At 47.6% G+C, this 23,390-nt stretch overlaps 1 protein-coding gene across 1 annotated transcript in view; it reads right to left on the bottom strand.

Moving 5' to 3' along the window:
• The window catches only part of USP8 (ubiquitin specific peptidase 8), a 627,337-nt gene that overhangs the window by 183,742 nt on the left and 420,205 nt on the right, over positions 1 to 23,390 (bottom strand). Inside the window, exon 14 of the mRNA XM_078684757.1 lies at positions 20,825 to 21,037. Coding sequence (XP_078540883.1) covers positions 20,825 to 21,037 — 213 coding nt within the window. The remainder of the gene's footprint in view (positions 1 to 20,824; positions 21,038 to 23,390) is intronic.

The following is a 23,390-nucleotide window of genomic DNA, read 5'->3' as shown; positions in this document are numbered from 1 at the left end:
AATAATGATTTGGTAAATACAGAATCGGTAAATACCGATTCTGTATTTACCGAATATTCACCTACATCGAAAATGGCTCAATACCGGTCGGTAAGCCTGAAATTTACGAATTTCGGGTTTGCCGACCGGTAATTAGCCACCTACATCGGGCCCTCAATTCTTGAGCAGCTCAAAGGATAACATATCACCTGAGAGTGATATTCCGAGAAGAGGTAGTGTGAGTTATTGGTAGAAAAGTAGGTATGGTGAGGGAGGTAAGCAGTGCACACAACCTACAATGCTTCATCATCCACCATTTGCGCCTTACCTTGCATAATGTAACCCTTCATCAATCTTTTGCTCTTTTTCTGTGCAGGAAGGTGGAATATGGGACTTTCCCTTACTGTTTGGAATGAAAGCATGACGTGACTGTTTTGCATATGCTTCCAAAATCCTCCTCAATAATAAAACATGTGTTCCCTTTTGTCTGGTAAACAATTATCTCGGAAGCATCAGATGTTGTAAATGGAATCAGATGTATAAAAATGCATTTCTTGTTGCTATCACTGGAAACCATCATCACAGACACTCCTTAGCCCCCAACCTCTTAGGAGACAGGCACCTTGGTACAATCCAATGTAGTGAGGTGGCTCCATTGGATTTCTGTACAACTGAGTTAAATGGCAGAGGTTTTCTTTGACAGGAAGGCTGGCAAGGCAATTCACGGGGGTCTGTCAAAGATGATCTGATAGTCAGCAAGGACTATGGTGACGCACACAGCACCACTCTTAACTACAAACACCAAAAGGTTTAATTAATTTGGCTAGTGTTAATGTGTGTTGTGTTTTGTGAATATTAAATATTTCTTTGCATGAACGATAGGCCTTATTAAAATGGCTCTTTAAAAACTCTACAAAGGCAAGTGCAAGATGATCTTTGTTATCTTAGGTAGGGTCTGGAAGTGTGGTTTCTGGAATAGAGAGCTTTACCTCAGTAAATATTCTCCAAATGTTGAGAGAAAAAATAGTGCTATTAATATTATACTGGAGTTAAAAGGTGCCTTTTAGCTCAATAAGGATTATGTTACTTACCCTGTAAGCATCTGTTCATGGGATTTAGTGCTGTAGATTCACATGCGCTGCATATTCCTGCCGTCTAGTGTTGGGTTCGGAGTTGTGCAAGTTGTTTTTCTTCAAAGCAGTCTTTCGAGGCCCAACATCAAGTGACTCCTCCTCTCTGTGATATTTCGCAAGGGCATTCATCGATTACTTTGTTAGATTGTTTTCCACCAGGCGGATGAGAAAGGAGTGTAAAATCTGTGTTAAAAAGCGATGTCCAGGCTAAATGTAAGTATATCACATCAATATATAATGTAACAACAACGACAACAGGCACCCGGAGAGGAGGGAGGGCTGTATGTGTATCTACTTGTAAAAAACTACAGGAGTATAACCCTTAAACCACGTTGAGATTAGGGTAGGTACATGAGAACCAAAAAACAATATCTCAACCGGTATTATTCGGAAAGGCAATTAAATGCTTGATGCATACATGTTCAATTGCCTTTCCGAATAATACCGGTTGAGATATTGTTTGTTGATTCTCATTTGTATGTGTATCTACAGCACTACATGCCATGAACAGAAACATACAGGGTAAGTAACATAATCCATTCAATGGCATGTGTGGCTGTAGATACACATGTTCCGCATAGACTGTAAAGCAGTCCCTCCTATGAAGAAGTGGCTAGCCTGTGGGAGTTCAAGTAGTTTGAAAAAGGGTATGTAGCACTGCCTGACCTACACTGGCTTGTTGGCGTGCTAAAACAACCAAGCAGTAGTGTTTTCGGTTGGTTTATAGTAAGGCCTAATTTGCGGAACAGATCTATGCAATCTCTTGTAGCTGCAGCAGCTAGACGAGCTGTTGGAGCTTTCAGGAGCCAATCTTCCAAATATAGAAATACTTGGTGACCGTGGTTCCGCAAGGCGGCTGCCACTGGGGCCTGAAAATTGGTGAAAATCCACACAGCAGATTTGAGGCCGAAAGGTAGGACTCGGAATTGATAAGGGGTACCAGCCACTGTAAATCGGAGGGAGTTTCTGTGTTTGGGGTGTATAGGAACATGGAAATAAGCATCATCTAAATCCAGCAATGTCATGTAGTCTCTGCTGTTGAGGCGCTGAAGGATGTCTGAGAGTGTAACCGTTCTGAAAGTCTGATTCTTGAGAAATTTGTTTAGTTGTCTGAGGTCCAAAATAGGAAGCCACTCTCCCAATTTCTTGCGTATCAGGAAGAAACAGGAGTAAAAACCTTTTCTTCTTTGTGCTACTTGAACTCTCTCTATTGCCCCTTTCAATAGCATACTGTTCGATTCCTGTATGAGTAAGTGAAGACGAGGGGTGTGCAATCCCATGGGTGGTGTTTGGTGGGCTCTGAGTAACTTCTAGAATATGACCATAAGATATCAAGTCCAAGACCCAGCTGTCTGTAGTAATATTGCACCATTGATGGATATGACTGGAAACGTTCGCACCGGTTGGAGGGAGAAAAGTAGTAGCTGGTACCCTGATGTGGTCACTGCTTGCAACCTGAGTCGTGTGCCTGCGATGTTGGTTTCCTGCGTAAGCCTTGCCTGGAGAAACCAGCTGTTGTTGGCTGTCGATAGGTTTGCTGTTGGTAACCCTGATGATATTGCGGTTGAAAGAACTGATCATTTTGAGAGCGCTGGAAAGTACCTTTATAGCCTGAAAGTCCACGTACTCGTGCATCCCAAAAGGGCACCTTATGATACTGAAGAGTACCCAATGCTTTGGCTGTATCTGTATCAGTTTTGATGGCTAGTAGAGCTTCATCTATATGATTTCCAAATAAACGGTCTCCATCGTATGCCATGTCCAGGATCTTTGATTGCACTTCGGGGATAAAAGATGATGCCTTAAGCCTTCCCTTGTGTCTTAAAACAGCTGCATTAGCTAGATGTCGAAAACCTGTTGTGGCTATGTCCATGACGCAGTTTATAATTTCGCCCGCTGTGCACTCTCCCTCAGCCAGGACTTTACAAAACTCATGTTACTCTCATCAGGTATAAACTCCAGCATGGCCACGATATCGGACCACATTTGCTGATCATAACCGCCCAGAATGGCTAGAGCATTAGCAGCCCTGACAGAGATTGTAGGCATGGATGAGAATCTCTTCCCAATGGAATCCAAAATGGCGACCTTCCTTGTCCAGTTGAGACGTGATGGAAGTGGAAGGTTTTTTTGATCTCTGAGCCGCTTGGGAAATCACTGAGTCTGGTCTGGGATGACCAGTAAGGCATGCGGGAGAATCCTCAGGAGCCCTGTATTTTTTGTCTGATCTTGGCAGTACCCGCACTACAGTGGCAGGTGATTTCATTACGTTTTGGCCTTCTTCTCAGATATGGTCTGTAATGGGTATAGATCTTACAGACTTTCTTGAATGCTCTTTAAAGTCATAAAGGAAATAATCTGATTGCTTGACTATTGTGGGTAGATTAAATTTGGACGTAGCCCTGTCCATCAGATTATGAAAAACCCCAACGTCCTCTGAAGGTGAGTCAGAAGAACGACAAGGAGGAGGGGATGGTGTGGGTATGATATAGTTATTCCATTCATAAGTGGGTGAAGGAGGATTGTGAATGTATCCCTCTTCAGCCTCTTCTTCAGAAGAGGATGGATCTTCCCCGGGAGGAACAGGGATGATGGGTTGTGGTGTCATCCTAGACGTAGAAGGAGGAGGCAGTATTGGTGTAAGTGGCATCACAGGGGATGCTGGTGAAGGCGGAAGCACAATAATTTGTTCCTCTTGGGGCGGGAATCGTTTTCTGTAGTCCGTGAGCATGGCCAGTAAATCTTGTATTAAGGAGGAAGGTAATTGAGCAGGTTGCTGCCTTGGTGGATCAACATAATATCTGGATTGTAGATATTTATTTATTAAAGTTTTGTATAGCGCTAGCTGGACCCGAGGGTATCGGAGCGCTTCACAACAAGTACAGAGGCATCAGACAGACATTGAGGACGGAAAACATGGCAAGGGGCACATGGGCGAGTACAGTCTGTACAATAGCAGCCAGAGCGCAAAACAGGGCGGAAAGTCATAAGCAAGTCAACCAGCTCTGGGGTCGCATAGATAACGGAACTTCAAAGTCAAAAGTGGAGTTCTAGTATGCTCCAGAACGCTCGAGGAAGAGGACTTTGAGTAACATCTTGAATTTCGGGAAGGATACGGTCATTCTGATGTGTGGGGGGATGGAGTTCCAAATCTTGGGAGCATTACCCGCAAAGGATTTGCTAGATGTTTTGGGTTTCTGGGATTTCAGAGGAATGAGTAGGAGCGTGTTGGAGCTTCTGAGGTTTCTAGACTGACCGGCCCTTTTGAGCTTGTTGGTCAGGTATTCAGGTTTGTCTGTATGCAGGGCTTTGTGTGTGAGGCAGGCTGTACGGAAGCTGGCTCGTTGGTCAATAGGGAGCCACTTCAGATCCTTAAGAGCTGGGGAGATGTGCTCATATTTCTTTGTTCCCGTGACCATTCTTGCTGCGGCGTTTAGGGTAGAGGTAGAGGTCCCAGGTGCGATTTGCTGTTCCAGTCAGAGTAGCAATGCCGTAGTCAATTCTGGAGAGTACCAGAGCCTGCGTGGCCTGTTTCAGGTCTTTCGTGGGGAGGAATGGTTTTAATTTGTAGAGAAGTTTCAGGTTCAGGAAAGCACTTTTGGCAGTTTTTGAGATGTATTCTTTCATGTCCAGCTTGGGGTCAAAGGTGATCCCTAGGGATTTTATGGAGTTCGATGGAACAAGAGGAACATTCAGGCCGTTTAAGGCTTTGAGCCATTCTAGAATTTGGGGGTTTTCATCTTTGTTTGAGATGAGGAGCACTTCTGTTTTTTCTTCATTGAGTTTGAGGTGGTTGGATGAGAGCCAGAGTTGAACTTCAGTAAGTGTGCGGTTCAGTCTGTGGATGTCTGTGATCGACGTGGTTTCCAGATAGAGTTGTGTGTCGTACGCATAGAGGTGGAAGGGGATGTTGGCTTTCCTTAGAATTGAGGTGAGGGGCTCCATGTAGATGTTGAAGAGTTGTGGAGAGAGTACTGACCCTTGTGGGACTCCTCTACTGATGGGAAGGATGTCCGATTCGCAGCTTTTAATTTTTATTCTTTGTGTGCGGTTGTTGAGAAAGGAGGAGAACCATTTTAGGACAGTCTTTTCCAGACCCGCTCTCTCTTGGAGGACATTGAGTAGCAGGGCATGATCAACTGTGTCAAATGCAGCCGATAGGTCTAAGAGGTTGAGAAGGCTGCATTGGTTGGAGTCGAGCGACATGTGTAGATCGTCCAGGACATTAAGGATTGCAGTTTCTGTACTGCAGCCTTTTCTGAACCCTGATTGGTGTGGGTTGAGAAGATTTGTGTTCTCTAAGTGCTGGGATAGCTGAGACAGCACACATCTTTCCAGAATTTTAGATAAGAGTGAAAGGTTCGAAACTGGTCTGAAGTTGTTCATATCCTGGAGGTCAAGGCCCGTTTTTTTTAGTAGTGGCGTGACTTGACCTACTTTAAGGCAGTCAGGGATGGAGCCCTCGCTCAGAGAGCTGTTGATGATCTTGGCCCAGATAGGGGCTAGAGTGAGCTTCAGGTCTTTGGTCAATCTCGGGGGAAGCTGATCGAGGGAGTGGGATGAGGGTTTGGCGGTGGCTATGAGATTGCTTATCAGTTCAACCTGGATAGGTTGGAAGGAGGACCAGCGAGTGGTTGTGGTTGCTGGTCTGAAGTGGGAAGTTGCAGAGGGGTGGGAGGAGGGCATAGCGCAGAATGATCGATCAATTTTGGCAATTTTTTCGTTGAAGCTGGCGAAAGTCGTTACATTGGGATTTGGACGCCACCATGTTGTCTGTCACAGGAATGGAGATTTGGTTCCTGATGATGTTAAAGAGTTCTTTGGGGCGGTTTTTAGCATTGTCTAGAGCCGAACAGAAGAAGGACGACTTTTTGTTCTTGATATGGTTATAGTAGATTGTGCGGGCTGCCTTGAGTTGGTCCCGTTTGGGGGAGGAGGGGTTGGACCTCCAGGTTCTTTCCAGGGATCTTAGGTGTCTTCTTTCTTCGTTAATGTCAGTGGAGAGCCAAGATCTGGAGGGGATGCTTCTTTGTTTTTTTTGTTTCCGCGGTGCAAGCTGATCTAGGACGAGCTCCAGGTTAGAGTGGTAAAGCGAGGTGAGTTCCGTGGTTGAGAGGAGTTCCGTCGAGTTCGGAAGGAGTGAGCTAAGACCCTTTTCTAGCTTGTCAGGGGGGACTCTCGATAAGTTTCTGATCCACTTGGGGGAGGTTTGAGTGGGAGGGAGGGAAAGCGCCGAATGATTGATATGAAAGAGAATGGCGTGATGGTCTGACCAGTCCACTGGGATGATGTGGTCAATTGAAATTGTCTTTCTATCCGCGATGATTGCATCCAGGATTGCTCCTCTGTGGTGGGTTTCCGCTGTGCAGTGCTGGGTCATGTCATGGTCTTGTAGAAGGGTGGTGAGAGATTGGATGAGCGGGTTTTTTGTTGCATTCCATCTAAGGTTGAGGTCGCCCAGAATTATTCTGAAGTCGCTATTGAGAGGGGTTTGAGTGATCAGATCCGTCAGCTGAGCGCCAAATTCTGAGGAGTTGCCCGGATGATGGTAGAGGAGAAGGCATTGAAGTGGAGGGTGGTGAGGTAAATTGAGGTTGACCGAAAGGCATTCAAAGGAGTTGTATATGACGGAGGGAGATTCAGTGATGGATAATAGCTATTACGCCACCTTTGTGTACGGGCCTGTCTTTGTGTATAATTGAGAAACCGGGCGGCACCAGCGTGTCCATGATGGGGATGGATAGAGTGTTTAGCCATGTTTCAGTGATGAAGTCTACATCCAGGTCGTGGGAGAGAATGGTTTCGGCTATTTCTGTTGCATGTTTGACGGCGGATCGGCAATTGATGAGCATACAATTGATTGGGGGGTCAGCATTCGAGATAGGGTTGACAGAAGTAGCTCTGGGTAAGGAGGAGAGATAGGATGGTGGTCTGGCAGCTTTTCGGAGGGGCGGGTCCCTCCCCACTCCAGTGATGACTTGAATTGAGGAGAAGGGTGAGTGGTAAGGGGGAATTGCTTGGGCTTGCTGATTAGGAGGGGTTTCATAGGAGGCGATGCGGGAGCTCACTTCCTGGGGCGAAAGGTAGGGAACAATTCTACTAGGACTGTCAACTCGTGACTCAGTCCTGGGTTTGGTGAGAAGAGGCCGGGAGCCTGTGGGGGGCATGTACCCAATGTGAGGAAGAGAGTCAATCCTAGTGGGAGGTGGCTGGAGGTGGAACGTGAGGGGAGGGAAGCTGGAGTTTCTCTAGGGAGGATAGGGTTTCCTTCAGGCCAAAAATCAGAGTAGCGATCTGGGCTTCTAGAAAGTCCAGGCGTTGCGTCAATTTAAGTGCTGGGGAGGAGGGGGGCGGGTGGGTGAAGTTGGGCTTGGCGTGGGAGGGGTAATGGGGCAGGACATTGGATGGGGGGGGGGGGTAGGGGACGGGGGGGCCCGGGTCCAAGTTAGAGTTCGATTGTGGGAGGACTAGAGAGGGAGAGGGGGTTTGGGGCGAGTTACTGTTGAGTGGTATAACAGGGGAGGGAGGCACGGAATTGGCTTTCGGGTACCCCTGAGCGAGGGCAAGGTGGGGGGAGGGGCTTCGGGACGAGTTACAATTAGGGGGATAGTCGGGGTGGGAGGATCTGATTTGAGTGTCGAGTTCGGATGGGCGAGGGATAGGGAGGGAAGGGGGTTGCGGTCCCTTTGGAGGAGGTGGTTGTCTTCACTAAGGGGGACGGTGTGAGCAGGAGGAGTGAGGGTTCGCGCAGGGGGCTGTGACTCGTGGACGAAGGGTGGACTGGGATCTCTATGGGAAGGAGACTGAGAACCTGTAGTGTTGTGGGAGACGTGGGGAGGAGGGAAGGAAGTCGGAAGGGTAGGGGGGTGGGGGAATTCTGGAAGTTTGGGAGAAGGGGGAGGAGGCCTGGGGATGTAGGAGAGAGGGGCGTGGGGCTGGGTGAGACGGATGACTGGAGACGTGATTAAGCGAGAGGGGAAGGGATTGTTGAGGTGAATGAAGCATGCTCTGCGGGTTAGAAGTTTGGCAAGAGCCATTGGGGGTGGCGGGGCGCGGCTGTTGAGGGTAGTGAGCCGTGGCCGTCTTAAGAGTGTGGAAGAGGGAGTCGAAGAACTCTAGGTTGTCGTCTTTCGCCTGGATTAGAATGGTGCCATTCACGAAGATGGTGATGGAGATGTCTCCGGTCAGGGACTGTTGGTTCAGGGGGGAGATAGTTAGTTTCCGGTTGTGTTCTGAGAAGGTGGTTCTGGAGACAGGGAGGAGTGAATTAAAGGTGGTGACCCAAACGTCTGGTCTGGTGGTGTGGAAAATGAAGTCCATTTTTCTCAGCCCTCTCGTTGATCAGTGGTAGGTGTCCACGATTAGAGTTTCTGGGTGTTGCCTAATTAAATTCTGTTTGAAGCGTTTTTTGGCTTTGAAGGAGAGGCTGTGTGGGAAGGTAATGGCGTAGGTGTTCTGTCCAAGAGGAGATAAGTGGTTAAGTGACGGGCCGGGGTGCATGTCTAAACGCAAGGACGGAGGCATTGTGGTGAAACTATGGGGAGTGGGGCCGCTAGGTGACTGAGGAGAGCGGCGTTAACAGTGGTGGGAGGATTTTGTTGTAGAATCGGAAGAGAGGGAGTTCAGCCTGGGGCCATCATTACACCTTCCTTTGGGGAGACTCGTTGAGATTGGTCAAAGAAGTTTGTTTAAACAAGATTGTGAGATGTTCGAGGTGGCGGCCGTGTTGAGGCCAGGCAGCCCTTGGCAGGGGCGGAGAGAACTGGAGCTTGCGTGAGGGGCAGAGTCAGGTGCTCCTGTAGATCGGCGTATGTCTCCTCTGGTCGCGGCGTCGGGCTAGCACACTGGGGACCCAGGTGGGGTAATTAGGTTGGGAAACTCCTTATTTGCACAGTACAAGAATATGAGATGTCTGAGGTGGAGGCCATGATGGGGCCAGGCAGCCCTAGGCAGGGGCGGGAGAGCTGGAGCTAGCGTGGGGGGCAGGGGATGGTGCCCCTGAAGATCTGCATTTCTCTCCTCAGGTTGTGGCGTCGTGCTAGCACAACGGGGTCCCAAATGGAGTAATTGGAGAAAGGAAACTCCTTATTCGCCTTTGCAGGTTTAAGAGAAGTCCGAGGTGGCGGCCATATTGGGGCCAGGCAGCCCTAGGTAGGGGTGGACAGAACTGGAGCTTAAGTGGGGGGCAGAGTAGGGTGTCCCTGTAGATCGGCAATGGTCTCTTCTGGTCAGGTCGACAGGCTCGCGCAGCGGGGTCCCAGCTGGAGTAGTTAGGTGGGGAATCTCCTTGTTCGTCTTCTGTAGATTTGTGGGGTGTCCGAGGGGGCGGCCATATTGGGGCCAGGCAGCCCTGGGCAGAGAAGGAAAGATCTTTAGCAGGCGGTGGGGGGGCAGAGTATGGTGCCCTAGAAGATTGGCGCATGTATTGATTGTAGCACGGCGCGGCGGAGGCCTAAATGGAGCAGTAGAATTCGGGGATCACCTTTTTTGTCTTTAGTTTTGAAGGCGGGCCGCTATCTTGGAAGCAGGCAGCCCGGGTTGGACGTCGCGTCTCTTAGGACCGGGGCGGCGGCCACGACCTCACCGATACGGGCCTTTCTCGCGTCTCTGATGCACGGAGCAGAGTCACTGCAGCAGTTCCTGGCACCTTGCTCCTCTCGGCGTGGTACCTCGCTGCTTCTTCGGAGCCGTGAACCTGGCCTCGCCGCAACCGGTAAGTGCGGACAGATTACCAGAGGGTAATGTAGGGTAAAGCTGCGGGTGAGGGGTGGGGCGCGAGCGACGGCGCTGGCCCGGGAAGGGCGGGGGTAGCGGTCGCGTACCTCCTCTCGTGGCAGTCTCCTCACTCCGTGTTCATCCCGTGGACGATTTCAGGGGCACAGGGCGGCAGCCGGTTCTGAGGTGGATTGCCGGGAGCGTTGTTATGCAGTCCTTCCAGTGAGGGGGGATTCGGTAGGGTCGCTCCGGTCGGGATTAGCATTAAAAGTGATCCCTTGACCGGAGCTCATCCCAGTTACTCCCTCCTTGCGGCCATCTTGCCTTCAAGACATTGCCTTCAAGATATTGTTTTGGAGGAGCTGGATAGTAGTGTTGTTAGTACTACTCCTTGTCATAATAGTCCTCATCCTCTTCCTGACACTTAACATTGAGTTCAGAAGGACTATGAGCTGCCCCAAAGGGACCATCATCATTTGCTTCCTCTGTATCAAGAAGGTGGCTCGGGAGTAAAGGCGAAATCCTGCCTGGCAATTGTAAATCAGGCCACAGAGATGTTTTGGACAATCTGGATGGAGTAGACTGTATTTGCGGTGGGACCGTCGGTGACCCTGATTTTCTCATCGACTGCAAAATCGTCGTTGATACCCTCAACGGTGTGCTGGTCGACGGTGGAGCCGCCGTCGTCGTCGACGACGATGATGGGGTTGTCGTCCCTGCAGGCGTCAACAGTGGCAACCTCGTCACTGAAGTCTTCCCAGACTGTAAAGATAGTGTAGACGGTATTGGGGCGTAGATGGCCGCTGTCGATATCATAGGTGCCGTCGACAGTCTCGACGACGAGAGCAGTCGCCGTCGGGAAGAATCAGGCTTCGTCGGGGAAACTGATGCTGAGCAGGATCTGTGACTGGATTTATGCCTCGAAGGACCTAAACAGGTGGCAGACTCCAATTTAGCTTTAGAAGTCCCAGAATGATGTGGCAAGACTAGCTCTGAGGAGACTTCAGGTTCTTTCTCCTTTTTTGAAGCTTCTTTGGTCTGATGAGACATTTTAAGGTGTTTCTTGACCTCTTCGGACTGACCCTCAGGCGACCTGGGACTCTTTTGGGATTTAGAGTAGGTGTCGGTCTCCTCGTCAGAAGACGCTACCTGTGTCTTCTTCAGCCACAACAAAAGTCTGATCTCTCTATCTCGAAGAATCTTAGAAGAAAAAGTGTGACAGATTTTGAATTGTTTTGCCTCATGATGAGGATAGAGGCAATAGATACAATCCTTGCGGGCATCATTAATATGAACCCTCTTCTTCCCACAAGATTTACAAGGGCAAAACAGTCCTTTCCTGTCAGACATTATAATATCCAGAAGAAAATGAGACTTAGCTGAGAAAAATCTTGAAGAACTGAGGAGAGCTCAGGGAGACTCTTTTCAAACATGGCCTTCGGTGAAATTTTGAGGGATTCAGCCTCTCTTGGGAAGGTTCTAGAGGGTGCTGGTTACTGATTGGTTGTATTTAAGTATGGTCCTTTTTTAGAAACGGAGGAAGATAGGCTATTAAAGGCATGGTTGCCTCCATTATCGCCTATGGACACTTTATTTACAGCTTTATTTATGATATTGTGGGACTCCCACTTCGACGACGGGGAATGATTCAAGCATGTGAATATATGAAAGATATCCCAATACTGTATAAATTGTACTGTCAAGTCTTGAAGATTGGCACCCGATCCCGTGTTTGATGTGTCTGTGGTGAGAGTGATGTGAACAGGGTTCAGAAAAGGCCACCCCTTTAACAGACTGTTGGTGTACCGCCATTACAGATGAAAGTGAATTTGCCTGTCTATCAACAGTAGATTTTCGAGATGACCCTGTGATTCAGACAACTGGTGACAAGACATTACTCTAGAGAGTGCATGTGTAACCTTGGATGGCGAACTATGGCAATGCAAGAAGCAATCATTCCTAGCAGACGCATGACAGTCCTTACTGTGAGTGTTTTGCATGGTTGGAACTGGGGTAGAGTTACCTGAAAGTTCTGAATTTGAGTGGGATTGGAGTAGGCTAATCCTAACTGTGAGTTTAGGATTGCTCCCAAGTAAGACTGAACTTGTAGATGTTGAATGTGAGACTTGGGGATATTGATAGAAACCCCTAGGTTGTGAAGTAGATTCACTGTCAACTGAGTGTGCTGTTGGCATGTTTTGTGAGAGATGACCTCGATGAGCCAAATATCCAGGAATGAAAATACATGGATAATTTGTTTTCACAGATGTGCTGCGAACACTAGCAAGCATATGGTGAAAACCTGAGGTTCGGTAGTCACTTTGAACGGATGGACTTTGAATTGGTAGTGCTTGACTACTATAGCAAATCTGAGGTATTTGCAGTGAGCAGGGTGTCTTGGCATTTGAAAGTAGGTGTCCTTTAGGTCCAGAGTAGCCATAAAGTCAACCTGTTGAATAACACCTTATAGAGAGACCATATGGAAGTATTTCGATAGGATGTAGTGGTTTAGACGTCCGAGACCTAAGATTGGTCTTAGCGATCAGTCTTTATTTGGGGATCAGAAAGTATAGAGAATATACCCTGGAGGTTTTTGAAGAGGGACAGGTTCTATGGGTCCCTTGAGAAGAAGGGCTTGGACCTCTTGTTTGAGAAGTGTTGGATGTTTGTGTGATAACCAGTGAGAAAGAGGTGGAATGTTGGGTGGTGTCGTAATGAGCTCCAGACAATAGACATGTTGGATGGTGGCTAGTACCTACTTTCCTGTGGTAATGGAATCCCAGACTAGATAGATGAACTGTAGCCTGCCCCTGACAGGTGTTGTACGGTTGGTGGGAGGATTAGGTAGTCACTGCTTTGCAGTGGGTGTTGCTCTGCGTGCGGTGGCAACCCTGGCCCTTCCCTTGTTGTTCTCTTCTCTAAAGGAACCTTTGAAATAACCCTTACTGTAGGTGGACTGGGTTTGTTTTTGTTAGAAAGTGAAAGCGTCTGCGGAGGAGGATTCATATGCACCGTGTAGCTTGAGCAACAAAAAAAGCCTATAGGAGTGGCAGTTTGTAACACCCCCATGGCCTTAGCTGTGTCAGCGTTCTTTTTCATTTAGTCAAGGGTAGGATCTTCCTGTGGTCCAAAAAGATACTCTTTATCACAGGGGATGTTTAAGACTGCCTCCTGGACCTCTGGTTTAAATCCAAAATATCTAAGCCATGCATGTCTTCTAAGAATGCTGGCATTAATACCTGTAGCCACTGTATGTGCAGCGTCTAGGGTGCAGCGGGTGGAATTGTTGATAATTGCCTGCCCTTCTGTGACAATCTGTTGGCCTGTTTTGCGGTATCCCTCAAGGAGGTACTGCAATAGTTCTTCCATTTCATACCAATGGGCTCCAACATAGCGGGCTAGAAGGGTTCGTGAATTGGCAATATACCAATGATTGGCTACTTGTGCTTCTACCCATTTGCCAGCCGCATCTAGGCGCTTGCTTCCTTTCTCAGGAGTGTTCCCAGTAGCCTGTTTCCCCTTATATGAGCAGTAGTTGCAACAATAGAGTTCGGTGGAATATGAGTCTGGATAAAGAGGGGCTCAGAGGGAGCAGCTTTGTATTTTTTGTTCATCCTTTGGGTGAAGACCCAGGCATGGACTGGCTCTTTGGAAATGTTCCCAGCATGTCTCATCATGCCAGGAATCATGGGCAAATACTGGGTGTCCTTGTGAATGTTAGAGGGGGGTTGCAAATAAAAAAATCCTGCTCTAATGGTTCTAGAAGAAGAGGATGGTGGGAAGGACTGGTGGCTTTACCCGTTGTCCCCTTTTTAGGAGTAACAGGAATGTCTAGAGCTTTCTCAAATGTTAATTTCCTCTTTAGTGGCGGAGAGGCAAGAATCCGACCAGTTCCTTCTTGAATTTGAATCTTTCTCTGAGGAATGTCCATCGTTTCCAGAATGGGTTCAACAGGAGAGATGGAAGCCAATGAAGGTTTGAAGTCTTTTGGCTCAGAAGGTTTCAGTACTGATGGTTTTGACTTGAACTGTGTTGCTTACCCGGCACCGAGGTTGATGGGTTCACTTACTGGGTCGGTCCGAAGGATGGGTCGATATTGAAGCATGACCCCGGTCCGAAGAGGTTGATGCAAAAGGTTTAACCCGGAAATCAAATTTTGGTGCCAGGCTCAAGGGCAGGCCATACGAAACAGATTTTCAAATCGACCATGACCCGAAGGCAGTGGTAGTCCGGCCACCTCTGATAGCACGAGAGGGGAATATTTTGTGGCCGACTTGGATGGAGGAGCACAGGCTGGGGTCACAGTACTCACTTGTTGGCAGGATGGGAGTTCGTGCATCTCACGATCTAGCTTTACATCGGAACCGGATCTTTCATCAATAGAGACAGGCCTCCTCTTCTTCTGTGGTTGGCTCTTCCTGTGCGTGTTCTTCGCCAAAAAGGTCGGGGGTGTCATCGCTGCTCCTTCAAGACATTTCCAACTGACAGGCCTTTCGAACCCAAAGGGTTTTCTTGGACCAAAACGATTTATATGCGTCGCAGTTGTAGAGGCGGAAGGACCACCTAAGAAGAAGTGGAGGCATCGTGCAGGTAAAGTATTTATTAAGTTAAGGAGTCAGAGCGCCGGGAGCCGCGTCCGCTATATTCGCGGGCTCCGCGCTAACAAACGAAATGGCAGTCACTCTCTGAGTCGTTACGTTACAGCGTAACGACTACAGCGCAACACTACATATCTCCCTCCTTTAACAACGGAACACAAAGAGGAAAGGTAATGTCCCAAGGCCTATCTGCTACCCAGCGCGTTCACCTCTCCCATCTCAAAGTCTCTGTACCTTGCTGGTCTCACCACTGTTCTGCCTGCGCGGGCACATCTCACTGGGGTGCTGAAAGCATTCCTTGTATCTTCTCTGGGAGTCCTCAGCCCTGGTGCATCTACACCAATCATTCTCCCCTTCGGTGTCGCGTCTCTTGGGCCTTCTAGGCTTCCCTGTGTGTCTGGCTCATCCTCTTCCACCGACTCCTTCTCTCCCAGGGCGTCTCCTGAGGTAGCCCTCTCTTCCCTCGAAGTGAGGAGCCAGATGAATTTTCTTTGAGGTGTTCCGACTGTGACCTCTCTGCCTTCGTCCACTGCAGTATCTTCTTGCACTTGGACATACGATCCTGGGACCAAATCCTACCGTCACTCAGCAAGGCCGCTCTGTTGTAAACCTCTTTCACTTGCATGGATGCACTAAACTTGCTGTCCCCTTTTCTTCTCATCTGAGCCAATTTGACTGGGACCCACTCTCCTCTCTCTAACGTCGTCTCCTCCACATTGCGTCGCTTGTTGAAGTGTTCCATGTATACTCTTTGTGCTCTCTCCAGATTGTGATGGACCACTGCTGGTGACCACTTGCTCACGATGGTACGTTCCTTCCATGCCACATTGTCCTTGGTAAAGGGGTCCTGTCCTCTGAGGATTTTGAAAAGGCCTGTATCTCGTGCTGGTTGGGGTGATCCGGTATGCCCACAGGGTGCTCCTCAACTCCATTTCCCAGTTCTTTCCTGCTCAGATTGCCGATTGTACCGACCCCATGATGACTCTTTTAAATCTTTCAGCTAAGCCATTTCCGGACGGATGGTATAACAACGTGTGCTTGATCTTGATCCCGGTCCTTCCCTTGTAGGCTTTCCACTTCTCGGACGTGAACTGGGGTCCATTGTCACTTAGGATGGAACGAGGGATAACTTCCCTTAGGAAGGTGGCTGTGAGAAACTTCAACACCTTCTCCGTGTCCTTGTCCTCTTGTATGTCAATCTCGGGCCATTTGGAATATCTGTCCATGAGCACCACTACATATTTCTGAACTCCTTGTGCGTCTTGCACCGGACCTAGGATATCTATCGACAACTCCTCCCTCGGGTTCGCTGGATTGTTGAAACTACCTATGGACGGTCGCATCAAGCTTTGGGATTTGTCGGCATTTGGCATTGCGTGCATTCTCTGACGTGTCTTTCCACCTGGCTGTTCATCGCTGGCACCAGTACGTTTGTTTCGCCCGAAGTTTTATCTTCACTATACCTAAGTGTCCTTCATGCAGGATGGAGAGCAGGTGCGGCACCAAGGAAGTGGGAGGAACTACTTTATCTCCCCTTAGCAGGAAGGTGCCTTGGTCCCCAATGGATAATTCTTCTCACACTTCAAAGAACTTCCAGTGCTCCGCACTCAAGCGTTTTTCTGGCCACCCTTGTAGGATGAAGTGCCTAACTGCCTTGATGTCTCCGTCACTCTCCAAGGCCTCTTTCCATTCCTGCGCGCTAATCACTTTTTCGTGGTCCTCCATGAATGCCACGTGGACGTCCTCTCCCTCTGCACAGTGAGGAGCTTCTTCCATAGCTGATGCTCTGCTGATATAATCAACAACCTTGTTTTTCTGACCTGGTGTATACTCGACGTCATACCGGTAGTCCAGCAATTTTAGCGTCATCTTTGCTATGCGAGGAGTTGCGTTCGCATGGCTGCTTGACGTGAGCACCTTCACCAGTGGCTTGTGATCCGTCCTGAGCCGGAATCTAGAGCCCCATATGAACTGGTGGAACTTCTCCATGGCCCAACTGCCGCCAGCATCTCCTTTTCCACTACACTGAATTTCTGCTCCGTGGGCGACAGGGACCTGGACGCAAAGCTGATGGTGGTTACTTCACCTTCTTTTGTTTCTTGCATCAGGACAGCTCCCAGTCCCCTCTCACTTGCATCCGTGGTTAGTTTGGACATCCCTTGTTGGTCGAACCCATGAAGGGGAACGGCCGTGCTGATGTCAGCTTTGATGCTTTGAAATTCTTCTTGCGTCTCCTCCGTCCACACGAAGGATGTTTTGTCTTTGAGGAGTTGGAGCAAGTGGTGCGTCTTTGGGGCTAAGTGTGGCACGAATTTACTAGAGAACTCGGCCATGCCCAAAAAGGAGCGAACATCTTCCATGTTTTTCGGTGGGGGCGCATCGCGTATGGCTTTAGCATTGGCTTGTTTGGGCGTAATCCCTTGGCCACTGATCTCGTGGCCTAGGTAGGTAACAGATGACATTCCAAAACAACATTTCTCCCATTCGGCAGTGAGTCCATTTCATGCCAGAATGTGCAGCACAGTGGACAGTTTCGCATCATGGTCTGTCCGGTCCTTACCCATTATCTGGATGTCATCTTGAAAGTACTGTACCCCTTCTGTGTCCTTGAACAGCCTATGCATTAGCTTTTGAAAGACGGCAGCCGCCGATGCTAGTCCAAATGGCATCCTACGAAATTGGTAGCACCCGAAGGCGATTAGAATTGAGGTCAGCTTGCATGATGTAAGGCTATTTGATGGTACGCCGAGGTAAGGTCGATGGTGGAAAACCATTTCACATCCTTGGTCTTGGCAAGCGTCTTTGTCTTGGTAGCGGGAACTTTTCAACTACTATGTTTTTATTCAGTTCTCTCAAGTCCACGCGTAGGCGTACCTTGCCATTGGGCTTCCTGGCCATTAACAGAGGTGCCAACCATTCTGCGCTGTTTATCGGCTCGATGATGCCGTTGTCTTCCAGCCGCTGCAACTCCAGCTGTACTGTCTCTCTTATTGCCAACGGGATGTTCCTCGCTTTGTGGCACACCTGCTTGGCGTCTGCTTTAAGGTCTATTTTGTGCGTGAATTTTGTCAATTTTCCTAATTTTTCTCCAAACACTGTGGGAAACTCCTTCCATTTGGTGGCATCAGGCTGTCGCTCCGGGTTGGTCATCAGCACCTGTGTGATGCCTCCTGGGTTCAGTTGTATGCCCAACTCGCCCTGGTCAACCCATCCTAAGACTGAGGGCCCTTTTTCGGCTAAGTACAGCTTGCAGTTCGCTCTCCGTTCCTTTAACTCAAATTGCAGGATTCGGTACTCCACCATGCGGATGGGCTCGCCTGTAAACGTGACTGGTCGTATGTCCGGAGGTTCCAGGTGTGGCCCTAGGTGTTGCTTGAAGTGGTCGTCCCACACCTTGCGTTGTATTATGGTGTATTTTTGTTTGTACACCCCCCTATTGACAGTTCACATTGCGGTTTCTCGGAGCGAGTGCAGTGGATGCCCAGTATGTTTTCTACTATGCACAATACATTGTCATCTTCCTCGTCCCCGTCTCCTTCATTGTCTGACTCTGATGCGACGTACTTGACCGCTGGTCTTCTTTGTTTACAGCGACACACTTTCTCAACGTGCCCCATGATTCCACAGAACATACATTTGGTGCGGAACGCTGGGCAACGTTTGTCAAGGGCTGCATGGGCATGGCTCCCACACCTGTAGCACGTGTTCCTGTCTTCACTAGTGGATTTCTTTACTGGTGATGGTCTGGGGACATGTCTATTCTGGGGACATGTCTGGTCTGCGTCCTTGTGTTTCCTGTATCTCCCTTATCCCTGTCTGGTGGGCCAGCTTCTGTAACTTTGTTGACCATGGTCCTCTTGGTGTTCTCTCCTTTTGCAGCCTCAGCACATCTTTTAGCTACTTCTGCTTTTTTCACCAATGCGATGACTTCCTTCAGGGACGCATCTCTGTTGACCCATAGTTTTTCTTGGATCGAAGTTTTCGTGGTGTGTATGACTATTTGGTCCTTAATGAACTCGTTGTGTAGAGTGCCAAACTTACATGTGACTGCCAGTTTCTTTAGTGCTGCTCCATTTTCATCTATGGACTCTCCTGCTTCCTGTTTTCTCTGCTGGAAGTTGCATCTGTCCATGGACGTGCACACCACCGGTCTATAGAGGTTGTCAAGGTCTTCGATCGCGTGTTGGAACACATCGTCGTCATCAGCTAGTCGCGTTTTAGGCACTAGATTTCGGAAAACTCTGATGCCTTCGGGACCCAGATTGTGGAGCAGTATCCTCTTCTTTCTTTTGCTGGGGAACGCCCCTCCGCTTTCATCTTCTAGCGCTTCCAAATAGTTCATGAAGTATTCCCTCCAGTCTTCCCACTTCATTGAGGGTTCCCCTGGTCTGGGCAGGAAGGGGACCAGCGTGGTGAGTGAGGAGGCTTGGGCGCTCATCTCTGCTTGTCTCCTCGGGAGTTCCTCTTCCCCTCTGGGACTCCCTGGTGCACTATGCCTGTGCTGGCGCGGTGGGCTCTCTTGAGGCGCAGGTTCGCTACCCGTGCTGTGCCTTGCTTGCTCCGCAAGGGCCTCGGGCTGAGTTGCCAGCTGCCGAGAGCATGGTGCCTGGTACTGTTGTGCCAATATGAGTGTCTTGCTGCTACGCTTTACTATCCTCCTCTCGGGCTGCTGAACTCACTTTGGACGCTGGTACCGCTGCACAGGTCCGCCCGTGTTTGGCGCATCTCCGTGGCTGGTATTCATGCACGCCTTCACGTGTACCTCTGGTCGCGCTGACCCACCCTCTGGTCACGGGGCGGTCCTTGCGTGCGGTGGGCCGGGGTGGTGGCTGCGGCCGGTCTCCTCTGCTGCGCTCTATATACTACGCTGTACCTGCTGTGTACCTCCTTTGCTGCCTCAAGGTCGTGGCTCTCTTCGGTTCTCTCTCGGGACGCGATGGTCCCCGGCAGCCTCCGGATCCCGTCCTTGTTGCCAAGTTGTAGAAGCGGAAGGACCACCTACGAAGAAGCGGAGGCGTTGTGCAGGTAAAGTATTTATTAAGTTAAGGGGTCAAAGAGCGCCGGGAGCCGCGTCCGCTATATTCGCGGGCTCCGCGCTAAATACCGTAATGGCGGTCACGCTCTGCGTCGTTACATCACGGCGTAAAGACTAGAGCGCGACACTACATCAGTCAGCTTCTTTATGGTCGGGCAAAATGCACAGGTTGCACACGAGTTGGTGATTGGTGAAAGGGTATTTTGCGTGGCAACTCGGGCAAAATCTTAACGGTGTACTTTCCACTAGAAACCCATTTTTGATGGAGGCGGTGACACGCGGAAGATAGGCCCAAGACAGGCGGTTGGTCGATGTTCGAACTGAAAAAATTTGAGTGCAGAGGTAAAAAAAAAAACACGATCGAAAACAATACAGCCGGAGACAGAAAAGAAACCGAAGAATCATACTGAAGAGTTGAAACAAAGATCAGAGGTACACATGACCGAACCAGACGGCAGAGACAAAATAATCTAACAAAAGAGCCGATTTCCATGCGCAATATCACCGAGAGAAGTAGTCACTCGTTCCCATGACTTGAAAGACTTCTTGGAAGAAAAACAACTTGCACAACTCCAGACCCAACACTAGATGGCAGGAGTATGCAGTGCATGTTCATCTACAGCCACACATGCCATCGAGCATATTGCTTCTAAATGATAAATCCCCAAATATTTTAAAGTAATGATCCTCTGGTCACATGAGTTGCAGTTTCAAAATCTGTGCTTGCATGATGAAACAAAAGCTGCAAGCACAGACGGAAAATTACAGTGAGTTCAGCTGCTAAAAAAACGAAACCACCTATAACAGTGACTGAATTTGGGAAAATGGATTTACGGAGAACACAATTATTTTCTCAAACATCTGTTTTAAAACTCAAGCAACTGCTTCTGAAACAAGATGATAAAATGTGTGCAAGAAAGGGTGTAAAGGTTCCTTACAAATCCAGCGCCTACTTCACAAACGGTACAAGGGAGTGATACATTGCTAATCTGAAAATAGGAATTTGAAGTTATTGAGGATTATCAATAAAATCTATGCCAAAAAATCTGAATGTTCAACAATCTACTGTACACTGAGTTAATTTATCTGACTCTACTGAGATGTACACGAGGACATGAAAAAAAGGTTACTTTACACATGAGGGTTTGTGTCTCTAACTTTGTGGCAATCAAACAGAAGTAATGTAAAAAATATCAAGTAGCCAGGACAACATTTGTTCCTCTAAAGGCACACTGTGTTTTATAGAGCACTATTATCGCTGAATATTGATATTCTATTACCTTCACATAGCAAATCTACGCTCATTTTTACAAAAATATTTAAAGAGATACGCTACAGTGGGCTCCATGAGACTTAGTTCATACCTGTTAATATCACTCTGATAACAGTTATTCTGAAAATATTCATTAAGAAATGGTGTGTTACATAGACACTGTAATATAGAATTCATATAGCATGTGTTTCCCAAGTTACGTAGTCCGGTCAGTGCTGGCCCTACACCGCCAAACACAGGGTTCAAATTGTGAATCCGATTTGCAGAAAGCCTGGAGATTTCAGTTTTATGTTGAATTGCAGGCCTGAAAGAAAAATGATATGGCAGTTGAGTTTTTACTGTCAACAAGATTTCTCATTTGCAAATCTGTTCAGTGATTTGATGGCAGACTGATGAATATTGTATTAAGGCACTAGAAGACTGGATAATTACAGCTGGGAAAGTAACGTTGGAAACCACAGCAGACAAATAAAACATTTTCAGAGTCAGTGCTACGGTGGCAAACTATGGCTATCCAAGAGAATGCAAATTTACAAAGGAAAAGTTGCCCATGTGTTGTTTACCTTTTTTAAGTACTGATCCAGTTTGATCTATTTTCCGTTGCAGCTACCTGAAGAACTTAAATATCTCCATTTGTCAGGTTGGATCTGTGAAAACATATTCCAAAAGCAGCAGGAAGCATTGTCCTACAATGAGATGGGCCACCTTCCTTATGTGACTACACGCACAATACATCTAATGATGTTAAACTCAGAATGTCAATTCTTCAGCTGCTTACCTCGGCAAAATACGAGGACATTTTTGAGGAAAAGACAGGGAAGACAGAGACTAATAATAATTTGCTGCAGCGTTTTTCGAACATGATGAAACAGAAAAATATGTTCTACTCTCAGATGTGCTAGACCAAAGATTCTAAAAACGGGCATTTTATCCACTGTCCAATCTAAATATAAGTGCTTAAGCCTCTCCTGGCCAGAGATGAGGCTGCATCATGCTCTGCTCATACAATCCAAGCTTTGAAATAACTGTCATATATCTCCCCTGTTCCAGGGTCTTTACCGACTCCCACTTACACCACCTAGACAATTTACCTCACACATATCTTTCTATACGAACCACTCTCTGGGACAACAAATGAATGACCAACGTAATTGAAAGGGTTTAAAGCAAATGACTTTATTTTTTCCAACACAACAGTTCTCAAATAACTGGACTATTCCTAAGTTGTAAGATAACATTCATTTTGGAATTTTAGAGCTTTGTTACACAGAAGGAAAATGAAAATCGGATATTCATTCAAGTAACCTCCAATGTTTACTTAAGCCACCATATAAGCCTGCCTTTACCCAAGATTAATCTTCATTATCAAAATGTATACATGAGGAGTGTTTTTATCCGAAGTAGAACTCTTGTTTAAAACAGTTTCGGTAGAAGTGTCTGTAGCACTAGCATCTTGAACACAGTGTACTGTATTCACAACAATCTTCCATTCAGAAGACAGTATGTCTTTATATTATATGGCCCAATTTACCTGATAGCATATCTCCCATTTCCATAAGTCATAAGGCATCTAATCATCTGATGATTAACCATACGTATGTAGGCCATACCTGTAATCTCCTTTGACATTAGAGCTCAGAACATGGTTGTAGTGAAGACGTCTCTAACAGACTCTGCTTCCTATCTGACAGACAATGAGTTGCAGCTAAAGGCTTTGGTAATTACAAATAGCTAGTGGCTCCCAGTTCCTACGGTCTCCCTCTATTTTGGAACATTTTTTTCACTCTGCTCAGAAGTCCAAGAAAGAAGAGGTCACCCTAAGTTTGTAGGGATCAATGCGACTACACAAAATAATATTTTTTGTCTTTACATTTATAAATAGGTTAATAGAAGGCCTCTTTTGTTAAATCAACGGGGCGAGATGGATTACTTTGCTTACGTTGCTAGAGAAGTTAACATCAAGTGTGATGTGGTTTCAATGGTTACTAAACTGAACGGGTATTTGTATCAAACCACACTGGACACAAAACATTTTATTAACGTAAACGGGCATATGTTTTGGTGGACCTATTTACAGGGAGAACAATGTATTGTTAAAGTGGGATTTGGGCATGCTTGCCCAACGTGTGGCAAAATAATCGTCCGTAGGGACTTAGGAATTTAGGCTTAATGTTCGCAGATAACATGCTTTTAACTTTGACTGCTGTAAAAAAGAAACTTAACTGAACGTTAACGGGAGGCATCAAGTTAATCTTTATACCAGGGCAAAAAGAATGTCCTAAAAAGTTATATTTTAAGGAGAAGCCTGGATTTTCTCCCAAATGTTTGAACGTCAGGGAAAAATACTGGTTTGGTACAACTTGGAATGTAATGTTACAGGGTATCTGTTTTGCCAAAAGACATTATTTCACCTCTTTGAATAGAGTAACGATTCCGTTTAAAGCTAGTGCACAGGGAGAGGCAAGTAATTAAAGGCCTCTGATTCATCATTTCTCTTTAGTGGTTTAAGTCTTGGACTCCTGGTGCACGAGGGATGTCCCATCGACGGAGCAGCTTCAAGACTTGTGAGGCCGGTCACAAGCTGATGTTTGTAATGGACATGCACCTCGTGTGCCTCTGGTGTCTGGATCCCGACCATGACCCGAAGTCGCGCTCCG

The sequence above is a fragment of the Lissotriton helveticus genome, chromosome 3_2, assembly GCF_964261635.1.
Source record: "Lissotriton helveticus chromosome 3_2, aLisHel1.1, whole genome shotgun sequence".
Lineage (NCBI taxonomy): Eukaryota > Metazoa > Chordata > Amphibia > Caudata > Salamandridae > Lissotriton > Lissotriton helveticus.
The sequence above is the reverse complement of the archived record's forward strand: the minus strand, read 5'-3'. Positions and strand labels throughout refer to the sequence as shown.